This window comes from Hyperolius riggenbachi, chromosome 4, assembly GCF_040937935.1.
Source record: "Hyperolius riggenbachi isolate aHypRig1 chromosome 4, aHypRig1.pri, whole genome shotgun sequence".
NCBI classification, from domain to species: Eukaryota; Metazoa; Chordata; class Amphibia; order Anura; family Hyperoliidae; genus Hyperolius; species Hyperolius riggenbachi.
In genome coordinates, this window is record NC_090649.1 from 349,490,485 (window position 1) to 349,513,362 (window position 22,878).

At 44.5% G+C, this 22,878-nt stretch overlaps 1 protein-coding gene across 1 annotated transcript in view; it reads right to left on the reverse strand.

The window, feature by feature from the left end:
- Nucleotides 1-22,878, reverse strand: part of GALNT2 (polypeptide N-acetylgalactosaminyltransferase 2) — a 1,163,038-nt gene that overhangs the window by 574,528 nt on the left and 565,632 nt on the right. Inside the window, exon 11 of the mRNA XM_068231909.1 lies at nt 17,438-17,564. Coding sequence (XP_068088010.1) covers nt 17,438-17,564 — 127 coding nt within the window. The remainder of the gene's footprint in view (nt 1-17,437; nt 17,565-22,878) is intronic.

The following is a 22,878-nucleotide window of genomic DNA, read 5'->3' on the forward strand; positions in this document are numbered from 1 at the left end:
CGGGTGGGGGAAGCCTCAGGATCCTAATGAGGCTTCCCACGCCGTCCTGCGTCCCTCGGGGGTCTCGCTGTAGCCCTCCGTACAGCCGTGACGCAATATTTACCTTCCTGGCTCCTGCGCAGGCGCTCTGATGCCTCTCGGCGCCGAAGTAGGCGGAAATACCCGATCACCGTCGGGTCTGCTCTACTGCGCAGGCGCAAGTTTCCGGCGCCTGCGCAGTAGAGCGGACCCGACGGAGATCGGGTATTTCCGTCTATTTCCGTGCAGAAAGTCGCCACAGCGCCCCCGCTGGAGCCAGCAAAGGTAAATATTGAACTGACAGTCGGCACAGTCGCCGGCTGTTCGGAGGGCTGCGGCGAGACCCCCGTGGGACAGAGGACGGCGTGGGAAGCCTCATTAGGATCCGGAGGCTTCCCCCACCCGAGGTGAGTACCCCCCAGGGGATCTTTTTAATGTTACAGAGTCTCTTTAATAGAGTAAGCCTTTCGTATGATCCCAAGCATGCCGCCTCCGTAATTATTGCAGGGTTATAGCTGTCTTGAGCAAACCACCATCTAACCGTAACTAGTATTGCAGCGTAATAGTATAATTGCATATTGGGAAGAGCCAAGCCCCCTTGATCTATAGGCAGTTGCAGGGTATTAAGAGCAATTTTAGGAACCTGGCCTGTCCAAATAAAAGTTGAAATTAAGGAGTGAAGATTTTTGAAGAATTTTTTGGGAATTATAATTGGTGTATTACGAAGAACATACAAAAATTTAGGTAAGAAGATCATTTTGAATATATTTATTTTCCCAATGAGCGAAAGTGGTAGACGTTTCCATGCTTGGGACTTCCTCCGGAAGGCCTCTACAACCGGCTTAATATTAAGGTTAAAATAATCATGTACGGAATTTGTTACCAATATGCCCAAGTATTTAAATTCAGAGACCCATAGTAATTGGTGAGAGGAAACATTAACCTGAGAACTATCCAGTGGCATGATGACTGACTTACCTTGATTGATTCGAAGACCCGAGAATGAACCAAAAGTTGTAATAATATCTAAGGCTGTAGTGAGAGAGATTCCAGGATCATTAAGATAAAGCAGAGTATCATCGGCATATAATGAAATTCTCTCTTCAATATTCCCCACAGAGATCCCCTTGATTTGGTTAGAATCACGTATTAAAATAGCCATGGGCTCAATTGCAAGAGCAAATAGGTACGGGGAGAGCGGACAACCTTGACGGGTGCCCCGATATAGAAAAAAGGGATCCGAGATAGTGTTTCCGGTGCGAATTCGTGCTTTAGGAGCATGATATAAGGCTTGAACCCATTGGACAAATTTAAAACCAAAGCCATATCGATGCATTATTTCCCACAGATAAGGCCACTCTACTGAGTCAAAGGCCTTTTCGGTGTCCAGCGAGGCAACAATCCTACATCCGGGCACCGAGGAGGGCAACGAGATATTAGCAAAAAGCCTGTGCAGGTTAATGTCTGTGCCTTTACTGGGCATAAAGCCAGACTGGTCACCGTGTATTAAGGAGGTGATTATTGGTTTGACCCTGTTTGCTAAGATCTTAGCCAGAATCTTAGCATCAGTATTGAGTAGTGAGATTGGTCTGTAGGATCCACACTGTGTTGGGTCCTTTCCTGGTTTTAGGATAAGTATTATTATTGCTTCTGACAAGGAGGCAGGTAAGGGGCATCCCTCTAGGACTTCGTTAAATAAAGAACAAAGTTTGGGAGCTAGGATGTCAACATAGCACTGGTAGAACTCAGAGGGAAAGCCATCTGACCCGGGAGTTTTATTGGGTTTAAGTTCGGCTATGGCTCCTTGAACCTCTTCAATGGTGATCAGTTTATCAAGGTTAAGTCTATTTGGTTCCGACAGGGTTGGTATATCTATACTATTTAGGTATACATTCAATTCCTCAGGGAAGTAATGGGCCCTGGAAGAGTATAGGGTTTTGTAAAAGTCAGTAAAGGCCTTATTTATTTGTTCTGGATCAACCTGAAGAAGATTATTGTGATCAAGGATAGCAGGGATGGCTGTGGGCACCCCCGCGTCCTTGGATAACCAGGCCAGCAGTTTGCTATTTTTATCACCAAATTCAAAGATGCGCTGTGTCTGATGTAGCAGGGCGTTTTTAGTTAGGGATATTTGAGCAAGTCTCCATCTTCTAATTAGGTGTTGCCAGTGCCTCCAGTTTTCTAGAGTATTGGTCTGTATAAAACTATTTTCAGCGTCTTTAGCTTGTTTTTCAAGGTTGAGAATATGGGCTCTAGAGTTTGCTTTATAAGTCTTAAGTTCTGTCATATATTGTCCCCGGATAACCACTTTCCCTGCATCCCAAACAATTAGATCAGAAGTAGATCCCTTATTTATATCTTAATAATTACGTAGAGCGTGTGAAATTTGAGGTTGAATACAAGGTTCATTAATATAAAATCGAGATATTCTCCACAATCTGTCCTTAGGTTTGGTAGAGATAGCCAATGTAAGTAGAAGAGGTGCATGATCCGATATACCGGATGGTAATAGGTCTATACGCTGTACTTGAGATAATATAGGGGGAGTAGCAAAAGCTAGATTAATGCGGGACATGGAGTGATGCGCTGATGAGAAACAGGTAAATGATTTTCCCATGGGGTGTTTCCACCTCCACAGGTCTTGCAAGTGGTTACCATCCGCCCATAATTTTAGATCATTACCGTCTCTGGAAGAACTACTGGTTCTGTCTATCGAGGAGTCCATTGTTAGGTTAAAATCACCCATTATAATAAGTCTGTCACCATGCCACCTGGAAGATTTAGTAATAATATCATATAGAATTTGTTTATTTACTGGTGGAGGTATATAAACCCCAGCAATTATGTACTCAAGGCCATAAAGTTCAAAATTAAGTAAGACATAACGTCCCAGGTCATCACAGTATGAATCTAGTATACGCAACGGGACGGATTTGTGGATAAGTATTGAGACTCCTCTGGAGTAGGATGAATATGTAGAGTGATAGTGTTGCGAAACCCACGGACGCTTGAGCGATAAGAGTTTGTTACCCGTTAAATGTGTTTCAAGTAAAATACATATATGAGGAGTATATTGTTTTAGGTAGTTAAATATTAGAGATCTTTTGATTTTGGAGCCCAGACCCCTTGTATTCCAGCTTATACATTTAAGTGTATCCATCGAGACTATACAGTGGTATTAACGGAGCATATTGTAATAGTGTAGCCCAGGACGTGTAGAAGTTACTGACCACACGTAGCCAGGAAGCGAGCCCAGAGTCAAAAGAGAGGAGAAGAAGAAGAAGAGACACACAAAAAGGTACAATCCCAAACCCCCCCACCCTACACCTCTTACCAAAACCTTAGGAAAGAGCATGTCTGCACCCAAACGTACACCAACTGTTGCAGAGGAAGTACAAACAGACTACAAGTACTGCCTCTGTGGGGAAGCGGATTTGCGTGAGGAAAGCCGCCGCCCGGATCACCCAGCTCGACTTGAGCAGGGGGTACATAGCTTAAACCTATTTAGACACTGGAAAAAGAATTAATATACAGGATACTGTATTAAAGGAACTGATTAATTAAACATCTAAGAGTTAAGTAGATGTACAGAGCTTATATTTGTCTTGTCCATTCCTTGTTAAGTCCCATTACACTTTAAAGAAGTGCAGGAGAACTGTCTCAGCAGTTGCAAGCAGTTGACATCAAGTTACCATGGAGATCTCATGACATGTCATAGATTGATAGAGAACCTAGCTATCACCCTATTAAATATTCATAGAGAATAATTGATATTATATAGGGTAACTCCCACTGCAGTATGAAGTACAGATATAGAATTGGAAGGCCCCTGTAGGTTATCAGAAAAGTGTAATATGGTAACACTGTTATAAAGGGTTGTGTTGGGTCATTAAAGCTTGCTACGATATGTTTCACGATGTGGAGCAGCTTCTGGCAGGAACATTATGCTGGAGTATACTGACCTCTATTGGTTGTAACTGGCTATTGTATGACTGGGTGTTTTTATTAATAGATACATAGGAAACCACTAGTAAAGTAATAACTGCACTGTAATTACACGAGGGGGAACATAGAGTTAAAATAACTCTCTTGATCTTAGAGGCACAGAGCTGCGCAAAATAAGGGTCCCTGTCTGCTGCATCTCACATACAAATCCGGAATTAGGGTATATACGCTAAAATGAAGTATGCCCGGTAAATAAGATCACTGCCAGAGTCCTACCCACCACTAAAACACGGAGAATGAAGCTGTCTATGCTACCAATACTTAGCATTGATGAACTGTGTTAGTCAGAACAATTCCATAGGAGATAAAAGATAAGGGGAAGAAAATAAAGTACATGTACCACCAGAAGCGGTAGCTAAGGTGTGGAGACGACTATCACAAGAAGAGAGGACATACGATACTCCCCGCCAGAGTCCTCCGGAGGAATCAAGAATACAACTTCTTCTCATACTACTTCTTGCACTATTAAAGTATGCTTAATATTAGTATTAAGTCAAGTTAGAATTATCAATTCCCGAGTCCAAGGGAGAACCCCACGAAGGGCACCACAAAAACATAAGTAAATAGCAATAAAACAGATATAAAAATACAGGTTCCATCAAAACCTAATGCCCTCAACAGCTTAGCACACCAAACTGTTTAAGCTAGTAAACCTGCTGCCGAGGGGATTATAAAGACTAGAAGATCACAAATAATGTCACATTCTCCATATAGCACAGCCAAAGCTTTCTGGTGGCAAAGTTAAGTAACAATATTTAATGGGCAACAGATTGCAGCCAGTGGCTTAATTCTCACTAAAACGTGAAGAATAAAGCTGTTTATATTAATAATACATAGTATTGATGGACTGTAATGAACCGGCTATTTCCATAGGAGACATACGGAGAAGTTTTAGTGCATGCACGGTCAGAGATAATGACTATATTGTGAAGACAACAAACATAAGAGGAAAAGATAGGAAACGTGATACCCTTCGCTAGTGCTCACCAGAGGAATCGATCATACAGTTTAAACTTTCAGATTACTTTTCTGAAATCAGTACATATACGTCAGGTATGAAATCCTATTTTGTATGAAAGGATTAGCCAAGTTAGATTTGTCAGTTTTCGATTCCGAGGGAGAACCCCACGAAGTGCACAGCAAGACATAAATGGAGAGTAGTAGGACTTATATAAACATATATATACAGTCTCCGTACGTGCGACCCAAGGTCCCCTTGGTGGCATCAAGGCAAGCTCCACTGAGACCTAGTGTCCACAATAGTATAATATATTCATCATTTTAGATTAGCAAACCCGCCACCGAGGGGATCATGAGGATTAGAGAATTGCATAAATATCACCTTCACCATAGAATAGCATATACACAGCCAAGATTTGAAATGTGACCGTTATCCAAGATGGCGATTGCGCGCCCTACTCACTGGCGGCAAAATTAAGTAACACTGCTTAGCAGCCATTATATCACCCTGATGTAATTGAAAACATAAACAGCCACAGTATAGGGTAGTCTAGATGTACATGTGAGTCGTAATATAATAACACTATTAGCACATAAAACAGTAGGTAAGGACATCTTCCAGCAATCCCATAGATAAGACTTCTGCAGTAAGCGATTTATACGATACATACGAAGTTAGAGGGCTATAAGCTTATGACATTCTTATCGTGGAACAAGACCGTGTTCTAAGTCTGTACATGAACATGCATCGCATTGTGCAACCATTAACCAAACTGTGTACCTCCACAGAATAGTGGGAGGAAAAAAGAAAAAAGATTATTTTAAAGAGTCCAAGGAGCATACAGAACTAGCACAGTATATGTAGCTATATAATGGCAGGTATTTCGGTAGGGCTATGTGCTATAACATAGGCATCAGGATGAAGCCACGATACTGTCCCCTGTCCACAGCCCAGAGTTTAAGTTTAGTTAACTATATGAGAGGGGGAGGACAGGAATGTTTGAAATTTACATGACAGCCTACTGGGAATGGGTGAAGGGTTGAAGTAATTTTGATACCATTTTTTACCTGGGAAAATTGAATTATGTCTGATATTTAATTAAAACTAGTTCCTCCCCTCCCCAAGGAAGTTGCAGCCTCCAGGCATATCTCACAGTATAAAACAGCAGCTAGGATAGCCACAACTCGCAGCTCTCTGGAGATAGCAAGGACGCTAAGGGCTGCCCGACTACTGGTCGAAGCGGCGTGCTCCCGCCAATGACATTCAAACAACACAGTAATGTTTATTTTTCCTTTTTATTTCGGCAATCTGTCTTGTGTGTATCTTTGTAAACTCTTAATCTTGTAACTTTTACTTTGTAACTTTTTTACTTTGTTTTTTGTACATATTAATTTCTGCACTGTTCCACTTTTTTCCTGGAATATTAAATTGCTATTTAATAAGCTTGATTTCTGCTGTACTAAACTAACACTCATAGCCTAGAAGAGACTGAAGTGTAACTAAGTTCATGCCTGATTGTATGATTGAGCGACACTACTGTATAAGATTGCAATTGAATTGTGTGTGGGGCGTTTGTCATACGTTGGCCTAAGCGCGCAGCTGACCCAACGTACGAAAACGCCAGTGCGAGTAGCTCGACAGCAGAGTGGCTAACAGTATCATTCGGAACGACTGTTAGTGGTTTTGCTTCACTACAGTGTAAGATTGCAATTGTGCGTGCGCGTGCGTGGCGTTCCCGTATTCGGCCTAAGCGCAAAGCTGACCCGAATACGAAAACACGGATTGCATGAGCACTCGACCGCATAGTGGACGTTTCTAGCAATAGCTAGTGGTGGCAGTAAGGAGCGTTTGAGGGGTCCCAGCCTTGTCTGTAGCTTGAATAAGGCTGTTCCCCGCTTGATCTGGTCAAACCCGCAGTCGGGAACCGTATACGCAGGCGTGCCGCGGGACGGTTCCTGACACTGGGCGTTTTGGGAAAGCAGTCTGATAGGTTTAGGTGCATCGTACCTAGCCAGACAGGTAGAATGCTCAGGGTCCCCAATAATCAAAAAGAGTGACAATGACACCAGAGCTGTCTAAGAATCTATTATGGAAGTTTGTGAATGTCTGAGCAGTAGAAAAAATGGCCAAAAAAATGTGTGGATTAGATTAAAGTCCCCACATATAAACCGTAAAAAGGGGGAGCAGTCACTTAATATAGGCACCATAGGTGGGGTGGAACTTCAAGAACTCTGTATGGCCATAATATGATGGCTAACAAAATAGTCTGAGGTGAAACCTCATTAAGGGCCCATTCACACTTACAATCGCAGAACGCCGGCGATTACCGCCGGCGTTCTGCGGGAGTGATTTTCCCGCGATTAGCGCGGAAAAATCACTGGACACTGCGGCGGTTTTGGAGCGATCGCGATTAGCGTGCTATGCGCGCTAATCACGATCGCAAATCGCGGAACGCTCGTCGCCGGCAAACCGCTGCATGCAACGCGGTTGCGGTTATCGCTAACCGCAACCGCGGCAGTGAGAACACGGCCACTGGCTACAATGTGTAGCGGTTCTTGCAGAACCGCTAGCGGTTTGCCGCGAGCGGGAATCGTGCGATTCCCGCTCAGGTGTGAATGGGCCCTAAATCTAGATTACAGTAGAAAATACCAAGAAGAACAGGGCCAAATTGGAGCTACACATAACTGAACTTAAAAGAACTGGGTGAGTCATTGGCTTTAATTCACTAAGCATTACCACATTTGGTAATGCAGAGAACAGATGATTTTTCCAATTTCCTTGCCAAATGCCAATTCACTAATCCTATTACCACAATGAAAAGTAAAATTACCGATTAGTGAGATAAATAACAACTTATGTTGTAAATACCTCAAATGTCAAGAAATTGCCAGAGGCTTACAATCTAAAGGGTGTGGGTAGATACAATAGGTGCATCTGACTAGAGGGTGTCCAACAGAGCGCATTATGGTACTGATGTGGGTGGGTAACCGAGCATGAAAAGGTGAGTCTTGAGGGCTCGTTTGAAGGTAGGAGCGAGTCTGATGGCTGGTGGGAGAGAGATCCAGAGTGGTGGCAGCACTAGTGAAGTCCTGCAATTGTGCATTGGAGTGAGATATGCATGGTGAAAATAGGCGTAGGTCGTTGGAGTATTGGAGTGGATGTGCCAGTATGTACCTGTGGACAAGATTGGAGATGTAGGTCGGGCACGTCCTGTGGACCGATCTGTAGGCCAAGCACAGAATTTTGAAATTTATCCTGAAGTGGATAGAGGGGAGTTGTAAAGGCACTGTGATGAGAGGAGTTGATCGGCCTGGCTGCTGCATTCATTACCGATTTGGGGGGAGGGGCAAAACCGTTTGAGGGGAGGCCTGATAAAAGGCGATGGAGATGTTGCAGAGGTGGAAGTTGCAAGAGCGAGTAGGGTGGAAGGTAGTGTTGACGATCGTGATATGCAAATCTGGGAGGGGTGCAGCTGTGCAGGGAGGGAATAGCAGAAGCTCAGTCTTTTCCAGGTTGAGCTTTAGGAATCTGGCAGCCATCCAGGAGGAAATGGTCATGAGGCAGGTAGAGACCTTGTCCATGGTAGCAGAGGAGAGATCCAGGGTGTGGAGGTATATCTGAGTGTCATTGGCATACAGATGGTATTTGAAGCCCATGGAGGAGAAGATTTTCCCTATTGAGGTGGTGTCGAGTGAGAACAGATAACCACTTGCCGACCACCCACAGCCGATGGGCGGCGGCAAGGGCTGGGCCCAAACGACCGCAATACGCCCATAGGCGGTGGCGGGCGTGGTTATGCGGTGGCGATCGTGCCATTCGTGACGCGATCAGCCGATGATGACAGGCTCCGCCCCCTCGCGCTGTAACCCGCCGGCCGGTCAGAAGCGCCGGCGGGTTACTAGCTGCCCGATCGCCGCTGACAAAGCGTATAATAGGCTTTGTAATGTATAAACCCTATTATACAGGCTGCCTCCTGCCCTGGTGGTCCCAGTGTCCAAGGGACCACCAGTGCAGGCTGCAGCCACCCTAGTCTGCACCCAAGCACACTGATCTCCCCCCCCTTCCCTCTGATCGCCCACAGCACCCCTCAGACCCCCCCTGCCCACCCCCCAGACCACTGTTTGCACCCAATCACCCCCCTAATCACCCATCAATCACTCCCTGTCACTATCTGTCAACACTATTTTTTATGCCCTAAACTGCCCCCTGCTCCCTCCTGATCACCCCCCACCCCTCAGATTCTCCCCAGACCCCCACCTGTGTACTGTATGCCTCTATCCCCCCTGTAATAACCCACTGATCACCTGTCAATCACCTGTCAACCACGCAATCACCCCCCTGTTACTGCCAACCATCAATCAGCCCCTAACCTGCCCCTTGCGGGCAATCTGATCACCCACCCACACCATCAGATCGCCCGCAGACCCGACGTCAGATCACCTCCCAAGTGCATTGTTTACATCTGTTCTCTCCTCTAAACACCCACTAATTACCCATCAATCACCTATCAATCACACCCTATCACCACCTGTCACTGTTACCCATCAGATTAGACCCTAATCTGCCCCTTGCGGGCACCCAATCACCTGCCCACACGCTCAGATTGCCCTCAGACCCCCCCTTATCAATTTGCCAGTGCATTATTTACATCTGTTCTTCCTTGTAATAACCCACTGATCACCTGTCAATCACCCATCAATCACCCCATGTCACTGCCACCCATCAATTAGCCCCTAACCTGCCCCTTGCGGGCAACCTGATCACCCACCCACACCATCAGATCGCCCGCAGACCTGACGTCAGATCACCTCCCAAGTGCATTGTTTACATCTGTTCTCTCCTCTAAACACCCACCAATTACCCATTAATCACCCATCAATCACCCCCTGTCACTGCTACCCATCAGATCAGACCCCTATCTGCCCCTTGTGGGCACCCAATAACCCACCCAAACACCCTCAGAACGACCTCAGACCCCCCGTGTACTGTATACATCTATTCTCCCCTGTAATCACCCGTCATTCACCCGTCAATCACCACCTGTCACTGCCACTTATCAGATCAGACCCCAACCTGCCTCTTATGGGCATCTGATCACCCTCCCACACCATCAGATTGCCCCAGACCTACCCTCAGATCACCTCCAAAGTGCATTGTTTACATCTGTTCTACCATCTAATCACCCACTGATCACCCATCAATCAGCCCCTGTCACTGCTACCCATCAGATTAAGACCCCTATCTGCCCCTAGGGCACCCAATCGCCCGCCCACACCCTCAGAACGCCCTAAGACACCAGCCTTGATCACCTCGCCAGTGTATTGCTTGCATCTATTCCCCCCTCTAATCACACCTTAAGACACCGATCAATCACCTCCTGTCACCCCCTAGCACACCTACCCATCAGATCAGGCCCTAATTTGCCCCATGTGGGCTCCTGATCACTCGGCCAAACCCTCAGATCCCCCTCAGACCCCCTTCCGATCACCTCCCCAGCGCATTGATTGCATCTATTTTCCCCTTTAACCACCCCCTTGAGACACCCATCAATCACCTCCTGTCACCCCCCTAGCACTCCTATCCATGAGATCAGGCCGAATACAACCTGTCATCTAAGAGGCCACCCTGCTTATGAGCAGTTCCACAAAATTCGCCCCCTCATAGACCACCTGTCATCAAAATTTGCAGATGCTTATACCCCTGAACAGGCATTTTGAGACATGTGGTTTCCAGACTACTCACGGTTTTGGGCCCGTAAAAATGCCAGGGCAGTATAGGAACCCCACAAGTGACCCCATTTTAGAAAAAAAGACACCCCAAGGTATTCTGTTAGGTGTATGACGAGTTCATAGAAGATTTTATTTTTTGTCAAAAGTTAGCGGAAATTGATTTTTATTGTTTTTTTTTCACAAAGTGTCATTTTTCACTAACTTGTGACAAAAAATAAAATCTTCTATGAACTCACCATACAACTAACGGAATACCTTGGGGTGTCTTTCTAAAATGGGGTCACTTGTGGGGTTCCTATACTGCCCTGGCATTTTAGGGGCCCTAAACCGTGAGGAGTAGTTCTGAACCCAAATGTCTTAAAATGACCTGTGAAATCCTAAAGGTGCTCATTGGACTTTGGGCCCCTTAGTGCAGTTAGGCTGCAAAAAAGTGCCACACATGTGGTACTGCCGTGCTCAGAAGAAGTAGTTTAATGTGTTTTGTGGTGTATTTTTACACATACCCATGCTGGGTGGGAGAAATCTCTCTGTAAATGGACAATTGTGTGTAAAAAAAAATCAAAAATTTGTCATTTACATAGATATTTCTCCCACCCAGCATGGATATATGTAAAAATACACCACAAAACACATTATACTACTTCTTCTGAGCACAGCAGTTCCATGTGTGGCACTTTTTTGCAGCCTAACTGCGCTAAGGGGCCCAAAGTCCAATGAGTACCTTTAGGATTTCACAGGTCATTTTGAGACATTTGGGTTCAAGACTACTCCTCATGGTTTAGGGCCCCTAAAATGCCAGGGCAGTATAGGAACCCCACAAATGACCCCATTTTAGAAAGGAGACACCCAAAGGTATTCCGTTAGGAGTATGGTGAGTTCATAGAAGATTTTATTTTTTGTCACAAGTTAGCGGAAAATGACACTTTGTGAAAAAAAAACTATTAAAATCAATTTCCTCTAACTTGTGACAAAAAATAAAATCTATGAACTCACCATACTCCTAACGGAATACCTTTGGGTGTCTCCTTTCTAAAATGGGGTCATTTGTGGGGTTCCTATACTGCCCTGGCATTTTAGGGGCCCTAAACCGTGAGGAGTAGTCTTGAAACCAAATGTCGCAAAATGACCTGTGAAATCCTAAAGGTACTCATTGGACTTTGGGCCCCTTAGCGCAGTTAGGGTGCAAAAAAGTGCCACACATGTGGTATCACCGTACTCAGGAGAAGTAGTATAATGTGTTTTAGGGTGTATTTTTACACATAGAATAGAAATATCTCTGTAAATGGACAATTGTGTGTGAAAAAAAAATCAAAAAATTGTCATTTACAGAGATATTTCTCCCACCCAGCATGGGTATGTGTAAAAATACACCCCAAAACACATTATACTACTTCTCCTGAGTACGGCAATACCACATGTGGCACTTTTTTGCAGCCTAACTGCGCTAAGGGGCCCAAAGTCCAATGAGCACCTTTAGGCTTTACAGGGGTGCTTACAATTAGGTATCCCCCAAAATGCCAGGACAGTAAACACACCCCACAAATGACCCCATTTTAGAAAGTAGACACTTCAAGGTATTCAGAGAGGCGCATAGTGAGTCCGTGGCAGATTTCATTTTTTTTTTGTCGCAAGTTAGAAGAAATGGAAACTTTTTTTTTTTTTGTCACAAAGTGTCATTTTCCGCTAACTTGTGACAAAAAATAAAATCTTCTATGAACTCACCATACCTCTAAGTGAATACTTTGGGATGTCTTCTTTCCAAAATGGGGTCATTTGGGGGGTATTTATACTATCCTGGAATTTTAGCACCTCATGAAACATGACAGGTGGTCAGAAAAGTCAGAGATGCTTCAAAATGGGAAAATTCACTTTTGGCACCATAGTTTGTAAACGCTATAACTTTTACCCAAACCAATAAATATACACTGAATAGATTTTTTTTTAATCAAAGACATGTAGCACAATAAGTTTGGACGAAAATGTATACAGAGATTTTACTTTATTTGAAAAATGTCAGCACAGAAAGTAAAAAAAAAAATTTGTTGACAAAATTCATGTCTTTTTTGATAAATATAATAAAAACTAAAACTTGCAGCAGCAATCAAATAGCACCACAAGAAAGCTGTATTAGTGACAAGAAAAGGAGGTAAAATTCATTTAGGTGGTAGGTTGAATGACCGAGCAATAAACCGTGAAAGCTGCAGTGGTCTGAATGGAGAAAAAGGCTCTGGCCCTTAAAGAAAACCTGAACTGAAAATTAAAAGTCAAAATAAGCATACACAAGTCATACTTACCTTCCATGTAGTCTACTCCTCAGTTTCTTTCTCCTGTCCCGCGTCCTGTTTGTTCACTGTGATCAAGGGAATTTTCGGTCCTCCATTTTGAAAATGGCCATTACCCATAACAGCTTTCTGGTCAGCACACAGTTAAACTGTAACATTGCCCATTTGAGCCATAGGGAAACATGGACATTACCTGGTACATCAGTTTTCCTCTCAGCTATAACTGACAGCAACTGATATTTTACTGACAGCAACTGATATATTTCAAATCTGACAAAATATTGTCAGAACTGGAAGGGATTACTGTCAGAAGAAAATGGTGAGCTTCTGAGAGGAACTGATGGCAAGGTAACTATGTAATGTTCATTTGAAGTTACCTCATGTGTTTATTTTAAATATTTTTACTCAGTACATGTTCTCTCTTTAAGGGGCAAAATGACTGTGGTCCTCAAGTGGTTAAAGGGACTCCGAGCTCTGATTAAAAATAAAATTTGAACTTACCCGGGGCTTTCTCCATCCCAGCCCTGGTCGGGACGTCCCACGCCGGCCTCCTGGCTCTTCTCCCGGCGGCTGTCCGCATAGCGCGGACAGGCCGGGCCCCCGGGCGACACTGGCGAGTGTCGGGGCTTCTTCTTCCCCATACGTCACGAATGACGTCACACGCCGGCCGCCGCGCGTCATGACGGCGGCCGGCGTGACAGCACGGCGCATGCGTGGTTTAATCGCGCATGCGCCGTGCTGTCACGCCGGCCGCCGTCATGACGCGCGGCGGCCGGCGTGTGACGTCATTCGTGACGTATGGGGAAGAAGAAGCCCCGACACTCGCCAGTGTCGCCCGGGGGCCCGGCCTGTCCGCGCTATGCGGACAGCCGCCGGGAGAAGAGCCAGGAGGCCGGCGTGGGACATCCCGACCAGGGCTGGGATGGAGAAAGCCCCGGGTAAGTTCAAATTTTATTTTTAATCAGAGCTCGGAGTCCCTTTGAAGTTTCCAGGACAGAACATTGGGGAACACTAACCGGGAGGCATGAGGGAGTGGTTGAGGAGCCATTGAAGGATGTTGTGAAGCAGCAGCTGGAGAGGTAGGAGAAGATCCAGGCTAATTCTGGTTACACATGGTGTGTTCCCGCACTCGATTTCCCGCTCGATTCCCGTCGATTTGTTTATTTCCAACATGTCCGATTTGCATTTCGATGGATCGTTAGGTCGATTTGCATGTAAAGTATGCCAAATCGACCTAACGATCCATCGTAATGCAAATCGGACATGTTGGAAATAAACGAATCTATGGGAATCGCACGGGAAATCGAGTGCGGGAACGCACCATGTTTATCCAGCATAAGGCTAGGTCATGAATATCCACGTACTGTAGGGAGTGGAGGAGGAGGGAGTGGTCGACAGTGTCAAATGCTGAGGAGAGGTCCAAGAGGAGCAGGATGGAGTATTTACTTTTGGCTTTAGCAAGACAAAAGGTCATTGACCACTTTGGTGAGGGCTGTTTCTGTAGAGTGGGCTGGATGTAATCCAGATTGCAGGCTGAGAAGGGAGTTAGAACTGAAAAAGTGGGTCAAGAGAATATTGCCTTCCTCTGGATCAACAGGGATATGCAAGGGTGCAGGCTAGTGTTGCACTTTATTTTCTGGTTGAATTTGATGGATTCATGTCTTTTTTCAACCCAAATAACTATGTAACAATGTTCGTGGGCCAGACGTTCAAGGATTGAGGGGAAGGGGAGGAGGGAGATTGGGCAGTAGTTGGATCTAGGCAGAGCTGGGTGAAGGTTTCTTCAGCAGAGGAAGAACAATGGCATGTTTGAATATGGAAGGGAAGGTGCCGGTGGAGAAGGAGAGGATGAAGAGGTGGGTGGAGACAGAGGTCAGATCAGGGAAGTGTGGACAGAGAGAGTCAGATGGGACTGGATCTAGGAGGAAGGAAGTGGCAGGCAAAGTTGCCAGCAGCTGGTTGACTTCCTCCACCGTGATGGGAGTAAAGGAAGTAAAGGGTGGGTAAAGGGCAGAAGTGAGGTGAGAGGTAGAGGAGAGAGCAATGGAGTTGAGGAGAGAGCTATCCCTCCTGATGGTGGTAATTTTGTTGATAAAGTGGTTAGACAGGTCAGTGGCTGAGAAGCTGGGGCGAAGGTGTTTGAGTAGGGGATTGACAGTGGCAAAAAGACAACGTGGGTTGCAAGCTTGGGCAGCAATCAGACCACTGAAGTATTCCTGTTTGCTATCAGCGAGGGCAGTATGGTATGGTAAGCAATTTGATTTTGTACTCCAGTAAGTCGTGGTTGTGGTGGGGTGTCCTCCATTTTTGCTCTGCAGCTCATGTTTCTCTTTGTAGTTTCCTAGTGAGGGCAGTGTGCCAAGGTTGGCGAGACGGTTGGTGCGATAGCAAAGGGGTGCAGCATGATCTAAGGAATTGCGGGCAGGCCTGCTGCCACTTCCTCTTCTCCATCCTCTTCAGTGATATGCTTGATTTGTGACAGCACGACTCGCTGGAATTCCACGCTCATGATGTTTGAATGCCTGCTCCAACAAGAATAAGCCATCAATGAGTATCTGTATGACCTGGGTGCTAGGACAGTCTCCGGGGAGCCGGGGATTTTTTTTTGTTGCCAAGTTACTGGACGCTCATGCACAATGCCTGCAGATTCATGCGTCCTTTTGGGGAGGTGACAAACCTGGTGAGTCACACCAAAGGCACCATCAGCTACCTCATACCATACACTTTCTTTTTAGAGTGTGCCTTGCAAAGAGTGTTGGATCAGGCTGTAAATCAGCGTGACCAGGAAGAGGAAGAGTTGTGGTCGCCATCACCACCAGCCTTATCGTCACCTGCTGTACCTGTGGCAACACAGAGAGAGGAGTCAGAGGTGGAAGGTGGCTTTGTGGAGGTGGAAGACCAACCACAGCAGGCGTCCCAGGGGGTTTGTCATCACCTTTCAAGGAACCTTGGTATTGTACGTGGCATGCGGGAGGAGGAGACCTTAAATGACATCAGTGAGGACGAGGAACGGGAGATGGCTACCTCAGCATCTAACCTTGTCCAAATAGGATCTTTAATGCTGTCCTGCCTGCTGAAGGACCCCCATATGAACAGGCTAAAGAATAAGGACCTGTACTGGGTGGCAATGCTACTAGACCCTCGATATAAGCACAAAGTGGCGGAAATGTTACTAACTTACCAGAAGTCAGAAAGGATGCAGCAGTTGCAACACAGCCTGCAAAGAATCCTGCACACTGCATTGAAGGGTGATGTCGCAGCAGGATGGGGATCTAACAGGAAAATAGGTGCCAGTAATTCTCCTCCCACAGCCACACCGGCAAGGACAGGACGCTTTACCGATGTGTTGGTTACGTAGGACATTCAGATATTTTTAGTCAAACACATCGCCACAGCCCTTCGGGATCCACCCTCAGAGAACATCTCGCCTGACAGGTAGCGGACTACCTGGCATTAACTGCTGATATCAACACACTCTGAGCAGGGCCTGTTCAAGTAACAATTGGGCCCTAGGGCAAAATTAGCCTGGGGGCCCCCCATCAGACACCCCCGACCAAAAAGTGCCATTAGAGGCCCCTTGTTGCAGCCAAATTTCCCTCCTGGGCCCCTGAGCTGGCTGCTGACCCTCCCCAAATCACCTCCTAACTTAACAGGCTCTGCAGAGTCCCTGGGGAGCAACAGTTAAGAAGGGGGAGGGACACCTTGGGGGCCCCTACAGGCTCTGCCCATTTTTTCCTATGGTAGCTCCGGCCCTGACTGAGGAGCGATGGACCCCTGGACTACTGGGTGTGCAGGCTTGACCTGGGGCCAGAGCTGTCACAATTTGACATCAAACTTTTGGCTTGCCCCGCCTCAAGTGTCCTGTCAGAAAGAAGCTTCAGCACAGCAGGAGAGATTGTCACTGATAAGAGAAGTCATCTAGGTCACTAAAGTGTGGATTACCTGCCCTTTATTAAGATGAATGAGGCATTGATCCTGGAGGGTTACTGCACACCAGAAAACTTGTGACTCAGCCCCCACACAGCTGTCTGCACCCCGCATGTACCCAAACAGCTGTCCTTCTCCACCACCACCAACTAGGGCCCAAGCCTTTTTTGTATCCATATTATAAGCTTTTGCTTGCAACTTTTTCAGTAACTGCAGCAATTGCATTTTCTATGTCATTTATGTGTGGGGGTTTAACAGAACCCATGAGCTCTTTTTTTTTTTTCGTTCCCCCAACAGTAAGGGGTACTTTGACACATAAACTAAGCTTACCTTTTGCTATTACTATTCTCTGAAAAAGTCTTACATAGCGAGAAAATGTCCCCATTAATTACATACATACTGATAGATATAATGTCAAAGAAACCTGTGTAAAAAAGTTTATTAAAAATTTTGTTTCCTTCAGAAATAAAATTATACAATGCTTACTGCAGACTATATGCTGAAATTCTTGTTACCTGGCAAATACTGTTCCACTTCCACCAGGAAAAGTATATGGATGTTGCTTGCGAAATACATGACCCACTCTACTGCAGGGGATTATTTCCAAACTTCCACCACACTGCCACACTCGGAATGAGATCTCTAATTAATAGAAAAAATACAGCTAGAAAGATGCCAACCAAAAACTTCATATTGCAGAATATTAAAGGAGAAATATATTTACTAAACACAGTTAGACTCTGAATAAGAATACACTGAGATTCAAGACAAGACACAGAACATTTATAACATGCTTTTTTTCCTGGTGGACTCAAAACACAAGAGTTGCAGCCACTAGAGTGCGCTCAGTGGGCAGGCAGTAGCAGTGTTAGGTAATCTTTCCTTGCTGAATGGCTGTGTTGACTTACTGAACAGGAGGAGCTGAGATTTGAACTCTGATCATCTGTATCAGAGGCAGGCAAGTGCAGAGAGGGGTGCTTTGGATGCTCAAGCACCCCCTGGGGAGAACTATAGCCCCTGAGGTCCCTTCTCATCGGGGTTGCCACTGTCCATCTGTGGATAGCCAGTCCGTCCAAATTACATTACAGGTGTTCTGTCTGTAGTGCCTGTCCTTGTGGGACAGGCATTCATCAAAATGAATAATGATGTTATACACCAGGGGAAGAAGTGAAGTCATGATACGGTTGTATATTATGATGTTAAATTACATGACAGTTAATTTCCAGATATTATCTGAATGCCAATGCTGTGCACAAAATGTTAGAATTGCGTTACAAAATAATTGGGGGGTAAGGGGCCTGCCGAAGGGAGGGATGTCACCGTCTCAGAGAATTAACCATACGAAATGTTATAGATGCATGATATATCTGTACAACATTTACAGTGAGCCTGAAGGATGACCTATACACTGTGCAGCTGGAACATAAAAGGACTACGGTCCCCTACTAAAAGAAATATGGTCTTACGACACTTAAAGAAATTAAAAACAGATATTGCTTTGCTGCAAGAGACTCATCTTAATTCAGTGGGTTTCTCTTATATGAAAAAACAGTGGGTAGGCCAAGTGTATGGCTCACCAGCACATGAAAAAAAGCAGGAGTTCTGATACTAATAAACAAAAGCTTTAAAGGCAAAGTGCTGGGTCATCAATCAGACTCGCGGGGAAGATGGGTTAAAATACAAATACAGTTGGGGGACGAGAGAATTAGTATACTCAATATATATGGTCCTAATGAGGATAATAATATTTTCTTGCGGGAGTTCGGCAAGCTGCTCTTACAAGATATATCACAAAAATGGATATTAGGGGGAGACTACAATGCAGTAGTTAATACTAAAGAAGATAGATCTAACATTAAAAAAAAAGATCCCACATATATATCAAAAGAAGTCTGACCAGCTTGCAAACTTTCTGCAAGATACAAAGCTTGTGGATGTCTGGAGACTAATGCACCCTTATGATAGAAGCTTCACATTTTACTCCCCCCCACATGATATCTGGACAAGAATTGATTGCTTTTTGATATCAGACATAATAATATCACAGGGAATAAACTCTGAAATAGGGGATATGGTAATATCGGATCACTCCCCAATTCTCCTTAACCTCAAAGAAATAACGCCCTACGGCTCAGACATCTTATGGAGATTCCCCACACAATTATATCAGGATGAGCAGTTTGCAGCCCTCCTTAAGCAATGGTGGTTTGAATACCAGGAAGACAATAAATAACACACAACAGAACCTAAACTTTTTTGGGAGACTGCTAAACCTGTCTTAAAGGGAAGAATCATTGCATACATGGCCCACAAAAAGAAAAAAGCAAACATTAAGTACTTAGAGGCGGTCAAAAGTGTTAGAGCTGCCTTGGTTCATTTCCAAGCCCACCCCAATCCTGAAACAAAGCTTCAATGGGTTAAAAAAAAAATAGAAGTAGACACATGGCTTAAAAATAAAGAAACCATAGCTGGTGATTATAGTAAAATCAGATATAGGAGGTTTGGGAACAAAATGGGTAAACTACTTAGTAATCTAATTAAAGGGCCTAGACAATCCACTACAGTCACAAGTCTGAAAGACAAACAGGGTAAACAAATAACAGATCCTAAAAGCATATTAGGTTGCTTCCAACAATTTTATGCTGAACTATATGATGATCATAACCCACCTAATAGTACCAACATTAAACCACTTTTAACCTGCTGAGCGGTCTGGACGAGCTCAGCTCGTCCAACACCGCCAGAGGCTGCCGCTCAGGCCCTGCTGGGCCGATTTTCACCAAATAAAAAGCAGCACACGCAGCCGGCACTTTGCCAGCCGCGTGTGCTGCCTGATCGCCGCTACAGCGCGGCGATCCGCCGCGTGCAGCGGCGAAAGAGGGTCCCCCCAGCCGCCCGAGCCCAGCGTAGCCGGAACAAACAGTTCCGGCCAGCGCTAAGGGCTGGATCGGAGGCGGCTGACGTCAGGACGTCGGCTGACGTCCATGACGTCACTCCGCTCGTCGCCATGGCGACGAGGGAAGCGAAACATGGAGGGCCACTCATTGCGGCCTTCCGTGTTATTTCTTGCCGCCGGAGGCGATCAGAAGATCGCCTCCGGAGCGCCCTCTAGTGGGCTTTCATGCAGCCAACTTTCAGTTGGCTGCATGAAATAGTTTTTTTTTTATTTAAAAAAAACCCTCCCGCAGCCACCCTGGCGATTTAATCAGAACGCAGGGTGGTTAAAAGACCTAAAATTACCAAGTCTCACTGCAGAAGACCTGCTTACCTTAAATAGAGAAGTATCTCAGGCAGAAATAGTCGAGGTTATTAAAAATTTAGCTAACCATAAAACTCCAGGACCCGATGGTCTATCAGCAGAATTCTTTAAAATACTTCGAGAGGAGATAACTCTTCCATTACAAAAAAATGTTTAATACAATACTATTAGATGGAAACATGCCTAGATCGGATAAAATGGCCCATATAAAACGAATACCAAAACCAGGAAAATACCTTACTGATCCGGCAGCATATCGGCCTATATCCCTAATCAACCAGGATATCAAAATATTGACAAAGATTATGGCTGATAGGTTGGCGGATCTTATGCATAAACTAATAAGTCCCGCACAAGCTGGTTTCATTAAAAATAGATCGGCTGTCATGGACCTGCGTAAGGTAATTACAGTAATGGATCATTCTAAATCTTATCCATTGACTAGCAAGCAATATGCGATATTGCTATTAGATGCAGAAAAAGCATTTGACAATGTAAGATGGGATTGGCTCACAGGAGTCCATCAGATGAACTTTCAGGGATCATTCTGTAATCTTATACGGGCCATTCATGACGGACCATCTGCACAAATTAGTATTCCTGGGTTTTTGTCTACCAAATTTGAATTAAAGAAGGGAACACGTCAAGGTTGCCCCTTGTCCCCCCTACTATTTAACCTAGCCTTAGAGCCCATGATATGCACCTTACAACAACATATCACAGGGATACCCATAGGACAGGAAGTGGTAAAACAAGCCATCTTTGCAGATGACATGTTGCTATTCATGGCCAAACCACAAGAAGAGCTAGATCTTGTAATAGACATAATCGCACACTTTGGTTAATACAGTGGATTCAAAATTAATATAAGCAAAAGTGAGCTCTTATGCCTCTCATCTTGCTCTAATCTGCCGCAAATCATAAAAAATACACAGATAAAAATCAAACAAAGAGTTAAATACTTGGGAATTACACTTAATAGAGACCCTAATACACTATATGAGCTTAATTATAACCCTCTCATTAAAGGAATTAAGAATCTACTAGAAAGATGGGAATCCCTACCGATTAATCTTATGGGCAGAGCTGCTATAATTAGGTCGGTATGTTTTGGAAAACTCCTATACCCATTACAGACAATACCGCTACTTTTAAAACATAAAGACATCAAACTACTGGAAAAGGCCTTTAATAAATTTTTATGAAAAAATCGTAAAGTAAGAATTGCATATGCTAAATTGAGACTACCAAAGGATTGGGGTGGGCTTGGACTACCTAATATTAGATCTTATAACTTAGCTTGCCTCTTCCAACACATCAGAGACTGGGAGAGACAATCTAGTGTCTACTCCAACTTCACTCTAGAGAAAGCCTTTACAGAACCTTGGTCGCTAATGGCAATCCTGCATACACCATTCAGAAAATTGCCCAAAAGACTAAAACAAAGCAGAATGGTACTAGACACATGGGCAACATGGAAACAAATATGCAAATTACATAATCAACCTTGCCAGTTAACAAAATATATGCCACTATGGGGGCACCCAGGTTTCCCACCCAGCATCATTCACACGGGCTTTATAGCATGGGAGAAGAGAGGAATAACAAAATTAGGGCAAATATGGTCCTTCCGCAGTAAAAAATGGTTCACATTTTCCGAACTAAGAACACTCTATAATATCCCTAGATCTCACTTCCTGTATTATGCACAACTTAAATCTTATATATCAAACATATTGGGCAAGGTGGAAGGTGCCATGAATCCAAACTCTTTTGACAGATTCTTGAATCCACTGACTTTAAAGATGTCGCTTTCCGATATTCAAAGGAAGATAGAGAATATATCTGTAGAAAAACTAGCTAAACACAACTTTAACCAGTGGGCGAAAGACATTCAAGATGCTGATCTAAATAACAAAATTTTAGAAGGAAATAAAATTTTCCGTTCTCTAATTATAGATGAGACATGGAGAGAATCCCATCTGAAAATGATACACAGAGCAAAGTATGCATTTAATATCAAATACCAAAATCCACCAGTAGGCTACCATCCACATTGCCCTAAATGTCTATCAGAAAATGCTAACATGTTTCACTGTTTATGGGAATGCACACATATAAAAGGCTTTTGGGGAAAAACCCAAAAATATATAGCACAATTGTGCAAATACACAATAGAACTGTCACCGCAACTATGCCTATTCAATTATAACACTCCAGGACAAAGCCAAAGGACAATGTCTATACCATCTTTAGCACATATTGTCATAATTGCTGCCCGTAAAGTCATCTACAACAAATGGATATATCACAGTATACCATCTGTATGGGATGTGAAACAAGAACTACTACATATGTTGCATATAGACAAAGTAGAAACACAACAAAATATGGAAAAAAAGACTAAACGCTTCTTTAAAGTGTGGAAGAACTTTATTTCTTACTCTTTTTCTACAAAGGAAATTCAAGACTTTATGAAACCATTTCAATATACATCATGGTATGCTGAGGGCCCTTTTCCACTAGCAGTCGCTAGCGTTCGCGCTGAACGCTAGCGATTGCTGAATCGCAATTCCGCCGTTTTCCCGACGTTTGCGGCCGCGATTTTGCTATGCTATGCACTGCATAGCAAAATCGCGGCAAAAGTCGCTCCGCGGCGCGATTGCGATCAAGTAAAAAACGAATCGCGGTAGTGGA